This window comes from Loxodonta africana, chromosome 24 (assembly GCF_030014295.1).
Source record: "Loxodonta africana isolate mLoxAfr1 chromosome 24, mLoxAfr1.hap2, whole genome shotgun sequence".
Lineage (NCBI taxonomy): Eukaryota > Metazoa > Chordata > Mammalia > Proboscidea > Elephantidae > Loxodonta > Loxodonta africana.
The window spans coordinates 10,102,787-10,122,540 of record NC_087365.1 but is presented as its reverse complement, the minus strand read 5'-3'; the positions used below and the strand labels follow the sequence as shown (position 1 = coordinate 10,122,540).

The following is a 19,754-nucleotide window of genomic DNA, read 5'->3' as shown; positions in this document are numbered from 1 at the left end:
GCCTGGTGAAAAATATGCAAGTGGAACACTTTATAGCATTTCCTGGACAGCAGAGGTCCCAGCAGCCTCAAGCAAATTGTCCCTTCCCCCTTAACCTTGCCCGGCCCAGAAGTGCCTCAGGTCAGCTAACTGTGAACCTCAGCAGTGCACTTAACACAAAGCAGCGAGTCAGCACCCAATCAGCACCACCCTTTAAAGATCGTTTTCCTTTGTGTTTCAGCTCAAGTCTCTAAATGCACAATTCTAAGAAAATGGCGGCATAAGTAAGCCATCGTTTTGACCCTCCCCAACAAATACCACAAGGAAACAGTGCTCTGCTTTCAAAGACTCTGAATCAGTGAGCAGAGGAAAGCAGCAGGGAACGCAGCCCCCCGGCAAGAATCAACAAGTCAACAACAAGTCACATACAGTAGGAAAATCGGTTCTCCCACTGTCCCTGTCCCTCCCCCAGCCACACAGCCCACCGGCTGCTGTGAACTGGGGTAGTGGCCTGTCTTAGTCATTTAATGCTGCTATAATGGAAATACCACAAGCGATTGGTTTTAACAAACAGAAGTTTATTTTCTCACAGCGAAGTAGGCTAAAAGTCCAAATTCAGGGTGTCAGCTCCAGGGGAAGGCTTTCTTTCTCTGTTGGCTCTGGAAGAAGGTCTTTCTCATCAATCTTTCCCTGGACTAGGAGCTTGTCTGCACAGGAACCCTGGGCCTAAAAGACATACTTTGCTCCTGGTGCTTCTTTGTTGGTGGTATGAGGTCCCCAACTCTCTGCTTGCTTCCCTTTCCCTTTATCTCTTGAGAGATAAAAGGTGGTACAGGCCACACCCCAGGGAAACTCCCTTTACCTTGGATCAGGGAGGTGACCTCAGTAAGGGTAGTGTTACAACCCCACCCTAATCCTCTCAACTTAAAATCACAATCACAAAATGGAGGCTAACCACACAATACTGGGAATCATGGCCTAACCAATGTGATACACACATTTTTGGGGGGAACATAATTCAACCCATGGCATGGCCCCAGAAAAAGATGCTACTACTTCCCTAACCACCACGGCCCCTTCCTATACAAAGAGACAGTTCCCCAAGCTTCTACCCTAAAATCAACAAGATAAAATGCCCTGGAGGTCCATCTGGCGTGTGCCAGCACCTCTCCCACCTGGACACTGTTGGCTGTAAGCTACAGAAGGCCTTTGAAGTGGAGTCTGCTCCTATAGTAAACACTTTACAGGCCTCCCTATCCGCCCCATAGCTCAGGGCTCTGAAACCAACAGGACAGACATCCCAGGGAGTCAGTTCAGGTCTGTCTGCTCTCTCTTTCAGTCGATGCTGCTGACTGAGGCTGCTATGTGTTAAGATGGAGACATCTTTAGCAGAGGCTACACCCACAGCCAACATACTACAGAAGGGCTCTGACAGCATCAAGGTAGATCTCCTTGGAGGTCCTCTTGGAGTGTGACAGCCCCTCCCCCACCCAGACACTGTTACCTGCAAGCCTGCTGTGAATTGCTGGAGAAGGGCCCTCTGAACAGGGAGGTACATCCAACTGGTTAGTCCGTCCTCACTTCAGTTGGTGCTGAGGACTGCTGTCTGAGGCTGCTGCGTGTTGGGAAGCAGGAGATTTGAATGGAGGCCACACTCACAGCAATCTACTGCGGGACTCTGAGAGCAACAAGGCAGATCTCCATGGGGATCTAACCACAGCATGACACCCCCTCTCCTACCTGGTAATTGTTGGTTGCCAGGCTGTTGCAAACTGCTACACAAAGCCCCTGCAGTGGAGTCTGCTAACATATTCAGCCCTTTACCTACCTCCTGTGCACCCCATAGCTCAAGCCTCTTATAACAAGACAGACCTCCTTGGAGATGAGTTTGTGTCTGTATGCTCCTCTTTACAGTTGGTGCTGAGGACTCTAACTATCAGCTGCGGGACTGATCCAAATTCCTACAGATGGTTGCCTACAGTGGAGTCAGGAGGTGGGCCACCTAAGTGGAGACTGTTTCTTCAACTACCACAGTGCCACTGGGGCTCTGAAACCAACAAGACAGATATTTCAGAGGTCCTCCTGGGGAGTGCCTGCCCCTCCTCCTCCTGAAACAGGGAAGTCTATCTGTGCTTCCCCTAAATGCCAGCTCAGATATAAGGAGCCCCCATAGAGTAGGGAAGAAAATTGCCAAAACTAGAGGGCAATCCCAGGCCTGAAGGGAGCTCACTTAGTGTAGGTTTTCCAACCAAAAACATGATTGCAGAAACACAGAAAAGAAGGGAGTAAAAACCAGAGACAGGGGACTGCACTCCATGGTGGACAGATTGATTAGTACACGATATTTTGCCTGAGTAGCGGTGCCCACTGGTAGACAGACTAACTATAGTGTGTTCTCTGGTGTGTCTGGGAGAGATCAAAAGTTAGAAAATGAGATCTGGAACTTTCAAATCCAAATAAACCAGGGAGGGATAAGCTATCACAGAGAGGGAGAGGAAACAGTAAGCAAAAGGCTGAAGGCTCTTCCCACCTAAGAGTTTCTTGCAGAAAGTAGTGTGGGCAAAAACACCAAATACTGGGAAAAACTAACACCCTTGAAAATTACAATGCCCCAACAAAAACCAAAAGGCACTCAAAGAACAGGGAAACAATGGCCCAACCAAATGAACATGACAAAAAGAGTGAAAGTGCATCTAAGGATGACCAAATAATGAAAAAAAAAAAAAAAGAAAGAATATAATACAACAACATTAAACATAATTTAAAAAACTAAGGGAAAATGTACACAATGTGCTAAAAGAAACAAGGAGAACAAGCCAAGAAGAAAATGAGGATCTAAAAAAGAGATATTGCAACTGAAAGGGACAATAACTGAAGTGACAAACACAAGAAAAGCAGTTACCAACAGATTTAACCAGGCAGAAGAAAGAAACAGCGAATTACAGGATAAGACAGTTAATGTTATAGATGCCGAAGAGCAAGAAGAACAGAGGCTCAAGAAGGTTGAGCACAGTTTAATGGAATCATCGGACAACAACAAGAAACTTAATCTATGTATCCTGGGAATTCCAGAAGGAAATGAAGAGAGAAAGGGACAGAAAGAATATTTGAAGAAATAATGACAGTAAATTCCCCTAATCTATTGAAGGTCATGAATCTACAAATCCAATAAGTTCAAAGAATCCTAAGTAGGATAAACTCAAAAAAGTCTACACCAAGACACATCATAGTTAGGCTCTTAAAAATTAAAGAGAAAGACAGAATCCTGAAAATAGTGGGAAGAAGCAAACAGTCAAATAAAAAGGATCCCCAATAAGATTAAACGACAATTTTTTCTTGGAAACATTGGAAGCCGGAAGGCAACAGAATGATATATTTAAAATGCTGAAAGAAAAAAAAAAAAACTGTCAACCAAGAATACTATACCCAGCAAAATTATCCTTCAAGAATGAGGGTGAAAGTAAAATACTCCCAGAAAAACTGATGCTGAGAGAGTTCATATCCACCAGACTGTCCCTAGAAAAAATAATAATGAGAGTTCTGCAGACGGAAGGGAAAAGACACTAGAACGTAGTTCAAAGCTATATATAAAAAAGATCCCTAATAAAGGGAAATGCATGAACAAGCATAAAAAAAAAAAAAAAGAAAACCTGTTGCCAATGAGTTGATTCTGACTCATAGCAACTCTATAGGGCAGAGTAGAACTGCCCCATTGGGTTTCCAAGAAGTGGATGGTGGACTCAAACTGCTGATCTTTTGGTTAGCAGCAGAGCTCTTAACCACTGTGCCACCAGGACTCTATGGACAAATATAAGGACTGGTGATAAGGTATTCGGAAACCCTGGTGGTGTAGTGGTTAAGTGCTACAGCTGCTAACCAAAAGGTCGGCAGTTCAAATCCACCAGGAGCTCCCTGGAAACTCTATGGGGCAGTTCTACTCTGTCCTATAGGATCACTACGAGTCATAATCTACTTGACAGCAGTGGTTTTTTTTTTTTTTTTAATAAGGTATTCATGCTTGATATTTCTAAATATTTTATCCTTCATGTTTCTTAATAACATATAAGATAGGTAAGGATAAAATTATGTTACAGGGTACATGGAATAAAAAGATGTAATTAGTGATAACAACAACAAAAGGGGAAATGGTATAGATGTAGAATTTCTTGTATGTTATTAACGTTAGCAGCCATAGCACTTAACCACTATACCACCAGGGTTTCTTATTAACGTTAAGTTGGTACCAACTTACCCTAGAATGTTATAGATACAAGCTCTTAAGTGTAATATTCATGGTAACAACTAAGAAAATACATTAAAAAAATATGCAAAAGGAAAGGAAAAAGGAATCAAAAAGGCTTACTTCAATAAACCAACAAAACACAAAAGCAAGCTGTACCAAAAGACAAAGACGTCTTAAGACATACACACAAAAATAACAAAATGGCAGAAGTCACTGCTTATCAGTAATTACACTGAATATAATCAAAATGCTCCAATCAAAAGGCAGAAGGTGACAGAGTGGATAAAAAAACATGATCCAACTATAAGCTGTTTACAAAAGACACACTTTAAACCCAAGAACACAAATAGCTGAAAGTGAAAGAATAGACAAAATATTCCATGCAAATAACCACCAAAGAGAGTTGGGGTAGCAATCTTAATATCAGACTAAGTAGACTTTTAAGGCAAAATCTGTCAGAAGAGATAAAGATGGACATTATATAGTGATAAAAGGGTCAATTAATCAAGAAGATTTAACAATCATAAATACATGCACCCAACATCAGGTCACCTCAATACGTAAAGCAAAAACTGATAGAAGTGAAGGGAAAAATAGTACTAAATAGTTGGAGATTTCAATACGCAACTTTCAATATTATACAGAATATCTAGAAAGGAGATCAACAAGGAAACCGGGGACCTGAATGACACTATACACCAACTAGACTTACCAGACATCCAGAACGCTCGCTCCACCCAAAACACACAATACACATTCTACTCCACTGCACACGCATCATTCTCCAGGATAGACAACATTTTAGGTCGAAAATAAAGTACTGATAATTTTTAAAGGTTGAAATCTTACAAAATATTTTCTCTGATCACAATAGAGGAAAGCTAGAAACCAAAAAGGAAAAAAAATCTGGAAAATACACAAAGATATGAAAATTAAACAATGCACTATTAAACTACCAATGGATCAAGAAAGAAATCAAAAGAGAAACAACAAATTTCTTAGTGTCAAATGAAAATGAAAGCACAACACACCAAAACTTATGGGCTACAGCAAAAGCAGTACTCAGAGAGCAACTTACAACAATAAACGTCCGCGTAAAAAAGAAGAAATATCTCAAATTAACGATCTAACTCAATAACTCCAGGAAGTAGAAAGAGAAGAGCAAACTAAGCCTAATCCTACCGGAAAAAAGGAAATAACAAAAGACCAGAGCAGAAATAAATAAAATAAAAAACAGTAGACAGAATCAAGAAAACCAGAAGTTGGTTCTTTGAAAAGATCAATAAAATTGACAAGCCTTTAGCTAGACTGACAAAGAAAAGTAGAGAAAAAATGCAAATAACCAAAATAAAAAATGAAAGAGGGGACATTATAACTGACCTGATAGAAAGAGAATTACGACAGAATCTTATGATCAGTTTGGAAACTCTACGGGGCAGTTCTGCTCTGTCCTATACGGTCGCTATGAGTCGGACTCTCGACGGCGGTGGGTTTTTATTATGATCAACTGTACAGCAACAAAATGGATAACCTAGATGAAATGGACAAATTCTTAGAAGCACACGCTCTACCCAAACTGACTCAAGAGGAAATTGAAAGTCTTAACAGACCCATAACAAGTGAAGAGATGGAATCAGTGATCAAAAACCTCCCAACAACAACAAAAAGTCCTGGACCAGATGGCTTCAGTGGGGAATTCTTACCAAACATTTGGACAAGCTTTGGCCTCATACTGTTTAAACTCTTCCAAAAGATGGAGAAGTAAGGAATGCTCCCTAATTCAATCTATGAGGCAAATATAACCCTGATACCGAAACCAGACAAAGACACCATAAGAAAAGAAAATTAATGGCCCCAGGAACCCTTTTAGCTCAGTAATGAAGTCACTCCTCAGGTTCACCCTTCATCCAAAGTTTAGACAAGCCCATAAAACAAAATGAGACTAAAGGGCACACCAGCCCAGGGGCAAGGATTAGAAGGCAGGAGGGGACAGAAGAGCTGGTAATAGGGAACACAAGGTCAAGAAGGGAGAGTGTTGACACGCCACAGGGTTGCTAAACAGTGTCACAAAATAATATGTGTACTAACTGTTTAATAAGAACCTAGTTTGTTCTGTAAACCTTCATCTAAAGTACAATAAAAAATTCAAAAAATAAACCAATTAATTAAAAATTGTTAATAAAAAAGAAAACTGAAAAACAATATCTCATAAATATAGACGCAAAAATCCTCAACCAAATACTAGCAAACGGTATATTAAATCCAACAGCATATTAAAAGAGTCATACACCATGATCAAGTGGGCTATGTTCCAGGAATGCAGGGATTGTTCAACATTAGAAAATCATTCAATGTAATACACGACATCAACAAAACAAAGGGAAAGAACCACATGATCATTTCTACAGATGCAGAAAAAGCATTTGATAAAATCCAACACCGTTTATTGATGAAAACCCTCAAGAAGATTGGAATAGAAGAGAAATTCCTCAGTATGATTGAGGGAATACACAAAAAGCCAACAGCCAACATTATACTTAATGGAGAAAGGCTGAGAACTTTCCCCTTGAGATTGGGAACAAAACAAGGATGCTCTCTCTCATAACTTCTATTCAGTATTGTATTAGAAGTCCTACCCAGAGCAATATGACAAGAAAAAGAAATAAAAGGTATCCAGATTGGAAAAGAATAAGTAAAATCTCTATTCGTGGATGATATGATCCTATATATAGAAAATCTCAAAGAGTCCACAAGAAAACTTCTAGAGCTAATAGAAGAATTTAGCAAAGTTGCAGAGTACAAGTTTCAGCAAACAAAAATCAGTTGAGTTTCTACACACCAGCAATGAGAAATCTGAAAGGGAAATTAGGGAAACAATTCCATTTATGATAGCATCTAAGAGAACAAAATATCCAGGAGAAAATCTAACCAGGGACGTGAAGGACTTATACAACGAAAACTATAAAATACTGCTGAAAGAGATTAAAGAAGACTTAAATAAATGGGAAGACGTTCCATGTTCATGGATCGGAAGACTCAATATTGTTGAGATGTCAATGCTATCCAAAGCAATCTATAGATTCAACTCAATCCCAACAATTCCAACAACTTTCTTTACAGAAATGAAAAATCCAATCCTCAACTTATATGGAATGGCAAGAAGCCCCAAATAGCTAAAGCAATGTTGAAAGAGAAGAAAAAAGTAGGAGGACTCACACTTGGATTTTAAAACATACTGTATAGCTACAGTAATCAAAACAGCCTGGTACTGGTATAAAAATAAACACACAGACCAATGGAATAAAATTGAGAGTCTGGAAATAAACCCAGACACCTATGGTCAATTGATTTTTGACAAGGTTGCTAAATCCATTCGACAGGGAAAGAAGACTCTCTTCAATAAACGGTGCTGGGAAAGCTGAATTTCCACATGCTGAAAAATGAAACAGGATCCATGCCTCACATCATACACAAAAACAAACTGAAAATGGATTTAGGACCTAAAAGTTCAAACTAAAACCATAAAATTCTTACAACAAGCAGGGGCAATGATGTCAGGCCAGGCTTTCAACAATGGATTATCTAATATAATAACAAAAACACAAACAGCCAAAGACAAAATGGAAACCATTTATCTGACAAGAATCTAATAACAAAAATATAACTAAAACTTTGACAACTCAACAACAAAAAGATTAATAACCCAATCATAAAATGGGCAAAAGACTTGAACAGACATTTCACCAAAGAGGATATTCAAACGGCCACCAAACACATGAAAAAGTGCTCATCATTAGCCATCAAAGAGATGCAAATCAAATCCATAATGAGATACCATTTTACTCCCACTTAGAATGGCTAAGATAAAAAAAAAAAAACAGAAAATAACCTATGTTGGCAAGGTAGAGGGAAACCGGAACCCTTATCCATTGCAAGTGGGAACGTAAAATGGTACAGACATTGTGGAAAACAGTGTGAGGATTCCTCATAAAAGCAGAACTAAAACTACTGTATGTCCCAGCAATTCCTCTCCTGGGTATATACCCAAAAGACTTGAAACCAGAGACTCAAACAGAGACTTATACACCAATGTTCACTGCAACACTATTCACAATAGCCAAAAGGTAGAAACAACTTAAATGCCCATCAACAGATGAATGGGTCCACAAAATGTGGTACATACATACAATGGAATACTACACAACCATTGAAGAAATGAAGTCTTGATACATGCTACAGAATGGATGGAGCTTGAAGACATTATGCTGAGTGAAATAAGCCATTCACAAAAGGACAAATATCGTATGACCTCACTTATACAAAAAGAAAATGTATAGAGACCAAAGTTTATTAGTGGTTACCACGGGTGGGAGGAAGAGGGTAAAGGAGGGTGAGGCGTGATGGAAAAATCACATAAATTAAAGGTAGGGTTGTACAGCTGATTATTTTAATTGCCGTCAATAAGCTGTACACCTGTAAAAAGTTAAAACTGGCAAAAGTTGTATTAGATATGTTTACAACAATGACAAGATAAAAAGAGTAGCTGCCAAGCCTGCTTACGTACAACCAAACACCTCATGGGATTTGGTTCCTTGGTTTGGAGGTTTAAGGTCATGGTTTCAAGGCACACCACAGTTAACTGGACTAATAACATGTTTAGTGCTTCTGTTCTACCTTGCAGTTCGGTGCCTGGACTTTAAAATCTTGCAGGGGCCATCCAAGGCACAACCATTGCTGTCTATTCACCTGGAGCAACAGAGGAAGAAGGAGAGTCCGGACTAGGATGAGGAAACGGAATGTGAGGCTAATTGTGTCCGTGAACAACTGCTCCTTTGTCATGAGATCAGAAGAACTGAATGGTACCCAGCTACCATTACTAAACATTTGATCAAAGATTTCATAGAAGATCCTGATTAAAAGGAGAAAATGCAGAACAGAATTTAAAATTCTCATGGAATTCATACTTCCTGGAGCCATGGAGGCTGGACAAACCCCTGAAACTACTGGCCTAATCTTTAAACCTTAAGCCAAAAATATCTCTTGAAGTCTTCTCAAAACCAAACAATAAACAATAGTTTAGCTTAAATAGTGAAATAGGTCTGCCTTGAGCATTATTCTCTTTTAAGAACTATTTGGGATCAAATTGACAACAGCAACGCGAAAGATTACATAGGAACCTTAGGGGCAGTGAATTTATGTTAATGAGGGACGAACAACTCAAAAAAGGAGGGTGAGAATGGTCGCACAACTGGAAGTATGTAATCAGTGTCACTAAATTGTACATGTAGACACTGTTGTACTGGTGTATGTTTTGCTGTGTATATTCTCAACCACAACAAGATAAATAAAATTTAGAAGGAAAAAAAAACCTAAATGTGCCCCAGTCTACCCCGCCCCCTCTGTCAAGCCCCGAGGAAATAAGAAAATTCAAAGAGGAGGTAAAGCCTCTCCGAGGAGGAGCTAAAATACGGTGGCTTTCCCAACGCACAGCCAACTCACGCACCCTCCCCCCGCCTCCTTCCACACCAGGCCAGGGTAGTGGGACCAAGGGACCGCCCTGGAGAGCGCTGGAGTTACAGCCTAACAAGTTCCTGGAGAGAACTGTGTGGTGCTACGGCCCACCAGGCTAGGAAACTAAGGTTCAGTGATTTAAAACACCATCCCCTGGCTCCAGGTGGCTGTGAGCCAGAGGAATGGGGTTCCTTAATCTTGGGGAAACAGGGGATGCCTTTGAGCAGGCGATCATGTAAGTTCTACCCAGGAAAACGCAGACAGACACCCCGATATTGCCTACAATTCTAGAGGACTCAGAAAGCCCTGAGGTGTGACGACAGAGGGGGGCACACACCCCAACCTGCTGCTGTGGGGAAAGGATTGCGCTAAGGCATATTTGCAGTTGAACTCTTTAATCCATCAGTTTGGGTTAGGATTTGAGAGACATGACCAACCTAAAGTGCCAGGGGTAGGCTTCCTGTCTAACTGGCACTCTGTAATTGGCACTGGGAACACTTGTTACTGGAGAGCCCCACTGTGTGCCAAGCTGCTGCCACTCTCTCCACGGCACTGGGAAGGGTGTGAAACTCAGAATCTACATGGCGCTGGGAAATGAGTCCCAGAGGGTAGGATTGCGGGACGCTGGGATACCTTCCTTTAGACACCCGGAACCTAGACGGCCCGGTTATTCTCAGGCCTGGCGCGTCGAATGAACGGCTTGTGCCTTTTAGACAGTTCCAGAATCCACACTCCCAAGCCGGGAGCCAGTCGCCCGGGCGCAGCAGCGCGGGCGGCCGCCCAGCAGGCGGCGGCCTCGCCGAGGTGCCCTGGCCTCCACCCAGGGGCAGGTGCAGGCGCGGCGCGGCGCGGCGCGGCGGGCGCGCTCCGGGCCGGGGCGCCGGGACGCGCGGTGGGCGCGGCCAGAAGGGGCGCGGGCCCAGGAGCCTGTCGCCAGGGCGTGGTGCGGGGGCGCCGAGGCCAGAGTCAACACCGTACCTTGATTTTCGACCTGGCGGCCGGACGCTGCTTCGCCACCAGGTGTCCACCCGGGCCCTCGGCGTCGCCGGGCTCTCGGGCTTCGCGCTCGGGGGCGCGCGGGGACGAGCTGCTCTCGGCGCCTCCCGGCTCCCAGGCGCTGCTGCTGCCGCCGCCGCTGCTGCTCCCGCCGTCGCTGCGGCAGTCCTCGGGGGGCTCCTGGACCAGGCGACCTAGGCCCACTGCGGCGGGAGGGGCCGCACCCGACACACACACGCGGCGTCAGTTTGACCTGAGGGCGGTGCCGCCGCCCCACCCCGGACCTGGGCACCTCGCCAAGTGGACAACGCCGTGGGGGTGGGCGAGTGAGCCAACGGCTTGTCCCCCCGAACTAGCTTGCGGTGCTGAGGTTCGCTTCTCGGTCCCAGTCCTGGCGCCCACGAGTACCTGGGGGCCACGCATGAGGGACCCTGCGCGTCAAGTTTCTTCTCTTCGGGAAAGGGGGGCCTCTGACCTCTTCCCACCTAGCCCCAGAGAGTTGAGGGGTCCTTGGGCACCATCATGAGGACGTGGGATTGGCGGGGAGCCCCTCCTGGCCTTCATCCTCCCCCGACCCCCGGTCCTCCTGGGCCATGTCGGCCGGCGCTGCAGCCAACGGTCCCGCCGCCCGGCAATTAAGAGGCGCCCACTAGGGGGGAGAGGGCGACGGCGTCGGATTTCCCAGCCTCTCCCTGCCGCGGCATGGGTCTGCGTCCTCCTCCTCCCGAAGACCCCCATTCTCCTCTGGAGGAGGAGGCACGGGTGGGGACTTGAGCCCCGGCCGACGGCCGAAGGGACCAGGCCACCCCTTCCCCCACCCCGGGAGCCCGGTGCCCAGGCCCGGCTCTCGCGCGGCGCTCACCTGGGATATAGGTGTCTGCCCTTTCCTCATCCGGGAGCTCATTCCAGCTGCGGACCGAGACCCCCTGGCTCCTCCTCTTCACCAGGAAGACTTTGGGCATGGTGGGCCCCCTCCCCCCGGCTGTGACCCCCACGTTCTGCTGTTCTCGCTAGGGACGGCGGCAGTGGCTCGGTCCCCAGCTCCCGGCGCCGGAGCCCACCTTCCCGCCTCTCTGGGCCTCTCCCTCCACCCCCGGCGCGGCGCGGCGCCCGCCCGGCGACTCCGAGCCTTCCGGCTCCGCGCCTCCTATGCCTTAAATCGCGGGAGAGACCACGCCGGGGGAAAAGTTTCATAAAGTGGAATAGAAGAGACACCAGGAAACTTGGGAGTGAGCATGCGCCCTGCAACATAACGGTGTCAACAAGCTCGCTACCTGTCCGACCGGTTCCGGCGGCCGGGCTGCCTGTTCCAGCCCTTCCTTAGGCATGAATGTTTGCAAAAGAATTTAACGTCTGATTCTCCCCCTCCCCTTTTTAAAAAACGAAGGACATTTTAAAATCACTCCCTCCCCATGCATTCCCCCATCGCACGCAAATCAAGGCAAACTCCTCGTGGTAAACCCCAGATTGGTTTCCCAGGGCTCCCACTAGCCCCTCACCCCCACTAGCTGGGACTCCGGAATGGATTTGGCTCCGACAAGCTCGGCAGAAAATGGCTCAGTTCTGGAAGTGTGGAGTGTTCTGGCGACTCCCCCTGGATTTTAGCTGGTGGAAGAGGAATCTGGTAACCTAAAATCCCCGTCATCTGCAACCGCCCTCCAAATAAACAATAATTAATTTTAAAATCCAGGGTCTCTCTCTCTCTTTTTTTTTTTTACCTTTATTTTACTGATTTGTGCCATACAATCTAAAGAAGTGGGTTTACTCCACCAAAGCAGCTTCTATCCCGAGACCTAACACCCCAAGAGCTCCCTAACCTCACATAAATACACAATGAAAACAAAAGCCAAGCGACTGCTATGCAAGAGCAGCTTCCAGAACGAGTTTCCTATCTTTTCCACCCGGGGGCGGATAAACAAGTAAGCAAGGAACCCACGGGCTTATAGTAAGCAAGGTACGCAAAGGCTTACTTGTGTTTACTTACTAATATATTATACATAATTTCACTACATCTTTGAAATTGGGTCTGCCCCATTTCTTGTCTATCCTGAGTGCCCGCTCTCCAAATTCTGAGGCTGGCAAATGACCTTTCCAGGAAGCAGGAAAAGTGGAGGTTGGCTACTCTTCCTCACAGTCCCTACCAGGGAGGCGGGGGGACAGCTTTGTATTTGTTTTTGTTTGTTCCTATCGACCCTTGTACCTGGAGGGAGGCGGGAGAGAAGGAAGGAGAATTGGCAAGAGAAAGATGCCAAGTTTCTGGGAGTAGCTGTGTCCACGTTGGGGGATGCGCTGCCCCTCCCGGAACCCCTGCGCACCGCCCAAGCTCTGGTGCGCCCAGGCACGCCCAGCATGGCCTCCCCGGCGGCTGCGCGCGCCCCCTTCTAAGGGATGATTAAAAGTATGCTAGCAGCCCCGGGCTGCGTCTGGCCGGGGGCGCTCTGCCGTAGCTAGCAGATCTGCCTGCCTCACCTGTCTGTGACCCGATCCGCTGCACGCCCTGCCCACGGGATGGAGGAACCAACGCAGCGGATTTCCCCACCTTTTTCCGCCCTGGAATGGCCCTTGGGGACACAGCAGCCTGGTAACGGATTTCTAGGCTGGGCTGGAGTTTCTACCCGCTCACTGAGAGAGAACACATCTCCCGGGGCTGAGGAGGGGACAGGCCGCCGTTCCTCCGCGTCCGGCCTTAGGGAATCACCCTCTCCGAGTGCAAGCCTGTCTGGATTCCAGATTTTCGCTGAGGAAAACAAAACAAAACAAAACTGAGAATGAAAAAGACTTTGATCCAGTGAGCCAGAGGGGAAAGAAGACATTTCTACCGCGGCACACGAATACCTGACTTCTTCCTTGCCTGCAAGGCTATGGTGCAGCTTCTGGGAGACGCTGCGGGTATATTTTTATCTGCCGACAGGCCATTCCATTCAAAATTCCTTCTTTTGTGTAAGAGGCAGTCATTTTATTAACAAGCTTCCCCCTTGCCCCCCTCCCCCTTTTTTTAAAACTGGATTTCTGTTTCAATGAGGTCTCTTTACAGTGCCCGGCCCACGCTTTTCTGTGCCTATTATTTAAAAAGATTGTGGAAGGTGGGATATAAAGCTAGAAAAAGCAACACAATGTTTCCCAGTTTGAGAGCAAAGAATAAACAGGACCACTGCAATTTTATTTAAGGATTGCTGGATGCACACTTACTATGATATTTGCTAGACTTTTCTTTCTCTTTTTCCAGATCTGTCTTAATAGGGATTTATCAATATTAACCTTTTCAAAGAACTATCACCTTTGTTGATTTTTCTCTATTGTAAGGTTAGCATAAGGTAAGTCCGAGTATTACGTATAAAGTATAACTACATAGCTAATAACTAATGCAGTTATTTTTTCATCATTGTAAGTAATTTTGTTCGTTACTGTAATACTGTTTTCTCTGTTGTAAGGTCAGTTTTTTTTTTTTTTAAGTATTATGAGTGGGGTTTATAGAGCATCCCCTAACATGTGGATAAGAAAGGAACTTAATTCTTTGAAAACCTCAAAGCTTAGCATTGGAAGGGACAAGAGACATAATATGGTCCTACACCCATGCAATATTAGGGGGGGCAGGAATCTGTCATAGTGTCCTTGGTAAGTGTGATGGTTAATGTTATGTGTCAAATTGGCTACGCCATGATTCTCAGCAGTTTGGCAGATGTTATGTAATCATCCTCCATTTTTCAGATCTGATGTGAGCAGCCAATCAGTTGAAAGGGGAGTTTCCTTGGGGGTGTGGCCTGCATTATATATATATATATATATATATATATATATATATATATATATATATATATTCTGGCAAAGCTTGCACTCTCTTGATCCTGCATCCTACTGGTCATCCTCTGACCTCCAGTTCTTGGAACGTGAGCCAGCAGGCTGCTGACTGACCTGCAGATTTTGGGATTCATCAACTTCTGCAACCCTCTAAGCCAGCAGCCTTCCACCTGGCCTGCCGATTTTGGGTTTGTCGGCCCCTGTGACCACGTGAGTCAGCAGAAGTCTCCTCCCTGAGGCCTGACACATGGATTTGGTACTTGCCAGCCTCCACAACTTTGTGAGCCATTCCCTTGAAATATATGTTTATATATACAGCTCACTGGTTTTGCTCCTCTATAGGACCCAGCCTAAGATATATATTTGGTACTGGGAGTGGGGTGCTGCTCTAACAAATACCTACAATGTGGAAGTGGTTTTGAAATTGAGTAATGGGTGGAGGCTGGAAGAGTTTTAATGTGCTTACTAGTAAAAGCCTAGATTACCTTGAAGAGACTATTGGTAGAATTATGAATGTCAAAGCAATTGGGGAGGGCTCAGAAGGAAGTGAGGAGAGCCATAGAGAAAGTCTCTTATCATCTTAGAGAAAACATATGGTGCCATGAAGAGAGTGTTGCTAGACATGTGGATTTTAAATGTGCTTCTTTTTTTTCTGGTGAGGCTTTCAAAGAAAATGATGAGCATGTGACTGGACAATGGACAATTGGAAAACGTACTGGTTTTTATGCAGCGGCAAAGAACTTGTCTGAATTATGTTCAAATGTTTGGTGGAAGGTAGAACTTGTAAGTAGTGAACTTGGATATTTGCCTGAGGAGATTTCTTAGCAAGACCTTAAAGGGCCACACGGTTTCTCCTTGTTGCTTGTAGTAAAATGTGAGAGGAAAGAGAGGGACTTAAAAATGAACTGTGCAAAATGAAAACAAAACTTAAAGATTTAGAAAATTCTGTTGTACAAACTTAGGACATGTGTCCTATAATCTTCACAAAGGATGTGGCTATACAATCTTTTGTTAAAGAGACTAAGCCTGTGCCTGATGACTCTAACCAACTACCACTGCAGAAAACCCATCAGCTTAGACCGAAGGGGATAGAGAAAGAGCAAAAGCGAAGAACACTGTCTGCCTATTGTAATTCTACAGGCAGGAAACAGGCCAAAGGAAGTACATCTGTTGTCCTCCAAGAAAAGAAAAGAATCATCCCTGATGTAGCTTGGAATCAACAAAACTGTTGGAAGGAGCGTGGGAAGCAGAGCTGCCTGAGTCTCAAAGGATGGGGACACGGTCTCTGGGGTCTGAAAGAGTGGGGCCATGGCCTCCTAGGTTTCAAAGAGTCACCTCTTCACTAACTCAGTTCTGGGGTGTGGGGCTGTCATTCAGTTTGACCGAGAGGATGGAGTTGCTGCCCAATGCCAAGGGAGCAGGGCTGCCATGCCCAAGGGGCAGAAGAATAGGGCCTGCTGGGCCTAGGGGTTGGGTCACCACTCAGATGATCTAGGAGAATGGGCCCACCCAAAGCCAAGGGAGCAGAGTTGCCATCCCAATGGTCCTGGAAGGCAGAGCTGAAGCCCAGGGCTGAGGGGCCTCCACCCAGAATCCAGAGAGCATGGCCATTGTCCAGAAGGTCTCAGAGAACAGATGATTATTATTAAGACTTCGGAGCTAATGTAGTTTGTTCTGCTGGGTTTTGGAGTTGCTTGGTGTCTGGTATCCCTTCTTTCTCTTTAATATTTCCCATTCGTAATGGAAATGCCTACCTTGTGCCTGTTCCACCATTGTACTTTGGACACAGGGAACTTGTAGTCTAGATTTCACAGGTTCACAGGTGAAGAGGAATTTTGCCCCAGGGCAGAACACACCTCCAGTCTCACGCATATTTGATTTAGATGATTCAGAAGATGAGATTTGGGACTTGCAGTTGATTCAAGACTTTGGGGATCATGTGGGGCAGGGGGGTGAATATGTTTTGCATATGGCAAGGACATGAATTTTAGGGGGCCAAATGGTTGAATGTTATGGATTGAATTGTGCCCTCCGCAAATATGTGTTGTAAATCCTAACCCCTACATTTGTGGTTATAATCCCATTTGGGAATGGGTTTTCTTTGTTATGTTAATGAGACAGGATTAGTGTAGGCTGTGACTTAAGCCTGTCTCTTTTGGAGATATAAAAGAGATTAAACAAGCAAGTGAGAGAAGATGGGGAAGACACATGCCCAGTCACATGAAGATCACCCAGGAGCTGAAGCTTAAAGAGATTAGGACCTTCCTCCAGAACCGACAGAGAGAGAAAGCCTTCCCCCAGAACCAGCACTCTAAATTCAGACTTCTATCCTCCTAAACTGTGAGAAAATAAATTTTTGTTTGTTAAAGGCACCAATTTATGGTATTTCTCTTAGAGCAGTACCGGATAACTAAGACAATAGGTGTCTGCTCATCCAGCCCTGATTGAATACTGCCAGTGCTGGGAAGCTCTCTACCTTAAAAAGCAGCCTTTTCTGTAGTTAGACGGCAGTGATTTTCAGAAAGCTTTTTCTTCTACTTTGTGGAAATCTACTCCCCTGCACTTCCATCTCCCCTCCCTATTTCTGCCCTCTGGGGCTGCTGAGACTATGCCTGTGCCCCCACCCATGACAGTTCTTCACACGTGTGAAAGCAGCTTTTCATCCTAACCAAAGACTTCTTTTCTCCAGTAATGTATAGTCAGGTTGAAAATAGACAGGTACAGACTTGCTCACTGGCATCCTTAAGAGCATACCGTTATAAGGAGAGGTTAGGTAGGATGTTGGGGAAAGAGTCTTAAACTTTTTTTTTAACCGATTATTGAAGTAGAACAGTTATTAGAAAAATAAGTGCACAAATCATAAGTGTACAGCTTAATAAATTTTCAAAAACTGAATTCACCTGTGGAACTAGCACTCTAGAAGAAAAACAAAAAGGAAAGACAGCTATCACCACTCTATGCTTCCTTGCAAGTACAATAAGACAAAAAAGACAAAATACAGAGATAAATGTATGAGGATTATAAAGGAAAAACAAAACCGTCATTACTTGTAGTCATGTCTTAGGCTGAGTTCTCTACAGGGGCAAAACCAATCAAGTGTGTGTATATATGTGGTACAGTGGTTAAATGCTCAGATGCTAACTGAAAGGTCACTGGTTGAACCCACCAGCTGTTCTGTGGGAGAAAGATGTGGCACCCTACCAGTAAAGATTACAGTGTAACCAGAAGACCTAGATGGTGCCCAGCTACCACCAATGACTGCCCTGACAGGGAACACAGCAGACAGTTTGGGTGGAGCAGGAGGAAACTGTAGAACAGAACTCAAATTCACGTAAAAAGACCAGGCTTAATGGTCTGACAGAGACTGGAGGAACCCCTGAAACTACGGCCCATGAACACACTGTTAATCCAGAGCTGAAACCATTCCCGAAGTCCACTCTTCAGACAATGATTTGACAGGACTATAAAACAAAAAACAATAGACATGAGGGGTGTGCTTCTTAGTTCATTCAGATAGATGAAAACAAATGGGCAGCTCCTGTCCAAAAGCAGGATGAGAAGGCAGGAAGGGACAAAAACTGGTCAAATGAACACAGAGAACCTGAGGTGGAAAGCGGGGGTGTGCTGTCACATTGTGGGAATTGCAACTAATGTCACAAAATGAAATGTGTGTACGTTTTTGAATGAGAAATTAACTCGAGCTATAAACTTTCACCTAAAGCACAATTATTTTTTTTTAAAAAAGATTACAGCATAGGAAACTCTATCAGGCAGTTCTACTCTGTTCTGTAGCATTGCTATGAGTTGGAATTGACTCAACGGCAATGGGTATATACAAAAAAAATATACAGAGAGATTTATTTCAAGGAAATGGCTCACGCAATTTGTGGAGGCTAGCAAGTTCCAAATCCATGGGTCAGAAGGCAGGCTGGAGGCATGTCCTTAGTCATGTGGTTGCAGGAACCAATATATCCAAAATCAGCAGGTCAGAATCCAGAATCAGCTGGCTCACAGGGCTGCAGGAGCTGTGACTTAGATGATTCATCTGCAGGTCAGGTGGCAGGCTGCTGGCTAATGTCCCGAGAACGGGGAGTTAGAGGATGGCAAGTCAGATACAGGATCCAGAGAGAGCCAGCTTTGCCTGAGCATCTTCATATATTGGATGCAGGCCACATCTCCAAGGAAACTCCTCTTTCAATGACTGGCTGCTCACATCAGATCACAAAATGAAGGATGACCACATAATATCTGCCAAACCACTGAGAATCATGGCCTAACCAAGGCGACATATAATTTTAACCATCAGAGTATACCCCTTGTCAGCTTGGCATATGTACATCTCCTCAAACCATACATAATTTCTAAAGAAAGAATTATAAAGTCATACTCGCTCCTACCATAATACAACTAACATGTGTGCAACCAAAAATGCACGAGCTGTGTTTACATCCTGTTTTATAATAAGTAATGGAATAAGGGAGGGAAGAAAACAAAACTACTTGCAATGTATAACAAATGGAAAAAATACTTAAACAGGGAAGAAATACTAAAAACAATTACATTCCTTGCTTCTGCAAATGGTCATGAGGTTGTAGCTGGTATTTAGAACTACGTTCCACACCCCTTCTTTATTCCCTTTGCCCTCAGCAAGCACCTCAGCTGGTCATGGTCCTTCACCTGGTGGGTGACCCAAACCTTCATTCCTGAAGGGTCTGGGCCATTAGAAGGCATGTCAGAACTGGGTTGCTATAGTTTTCCACGGACTTTCATCACCGGGCATGGTAGTACTAGGGATGTCCTAAGGGGTCTCCTGTATTCCAGACATACTCTTTTTTACCTCTATTATGCCACTTCAATCTGATTGTGCCTTTTGTAGTCAGGGTCAGTCACACCAGCCAGTATGGTAACTCCCTTCTTTGCCTGTTGATCCAGAGGCATAAGGAGCCCAAAGTGGCCAGGTGGCATCTTTAACTTCCAGTTCAATGGGATCAATGATGTGTCTTCAGGTGGGAGCATTCTTCCCTTTGGAACTAAGCCCTCTAGACCTGAAGATCATAGGGTCATGGGAACAGGAAGCAAAAATTCTGTGAGTGAGTCACTCACTACAGGTGATACTGTGTAATGCCACTCCCATTTCTATCCCTTGATTCCTGGACCCATGAATCCTGGCTATGGGAGAAACAATACCATGTATTGGAATGCGGGCTTAAAGCAACTACAGCCTTCT

At 44.7% G+C, this 19,754-nt stretch overlaps 1 protein-coding gene across 1 annotated transcript in view; it reads right to left on the bottom strand.

Annotated features, from left to right (window-relative positions):
* The window catches only part of OVOL2 (ovo like zinc finger 2), a 50,638-nt gene extending 38,919 nt beyond the window's left edge, over window positions 1–11,719 (bottom strand). The window contains exons 1-2 of the mRNA XM_003411410.3: window positions 11,592–11,719; window positions 10,712–10,932 (exon numbers count right to left, since the gene is read on the bottom strand). Of these exons, the coding sequence (XP_003411458.1) occupies window positions 10,712–10,932; window positions 11,592–11,691 (321 nt within the window). The 5' untranslated portion in view covers window positions 11,692–11,719. The remainder of the gene's footprint in view (window positions 1–10,711; window positions 10,933–11,591) is intronic.
* Window positions 11,720–19,754: the final 8,035 nt, after the last annotated feature.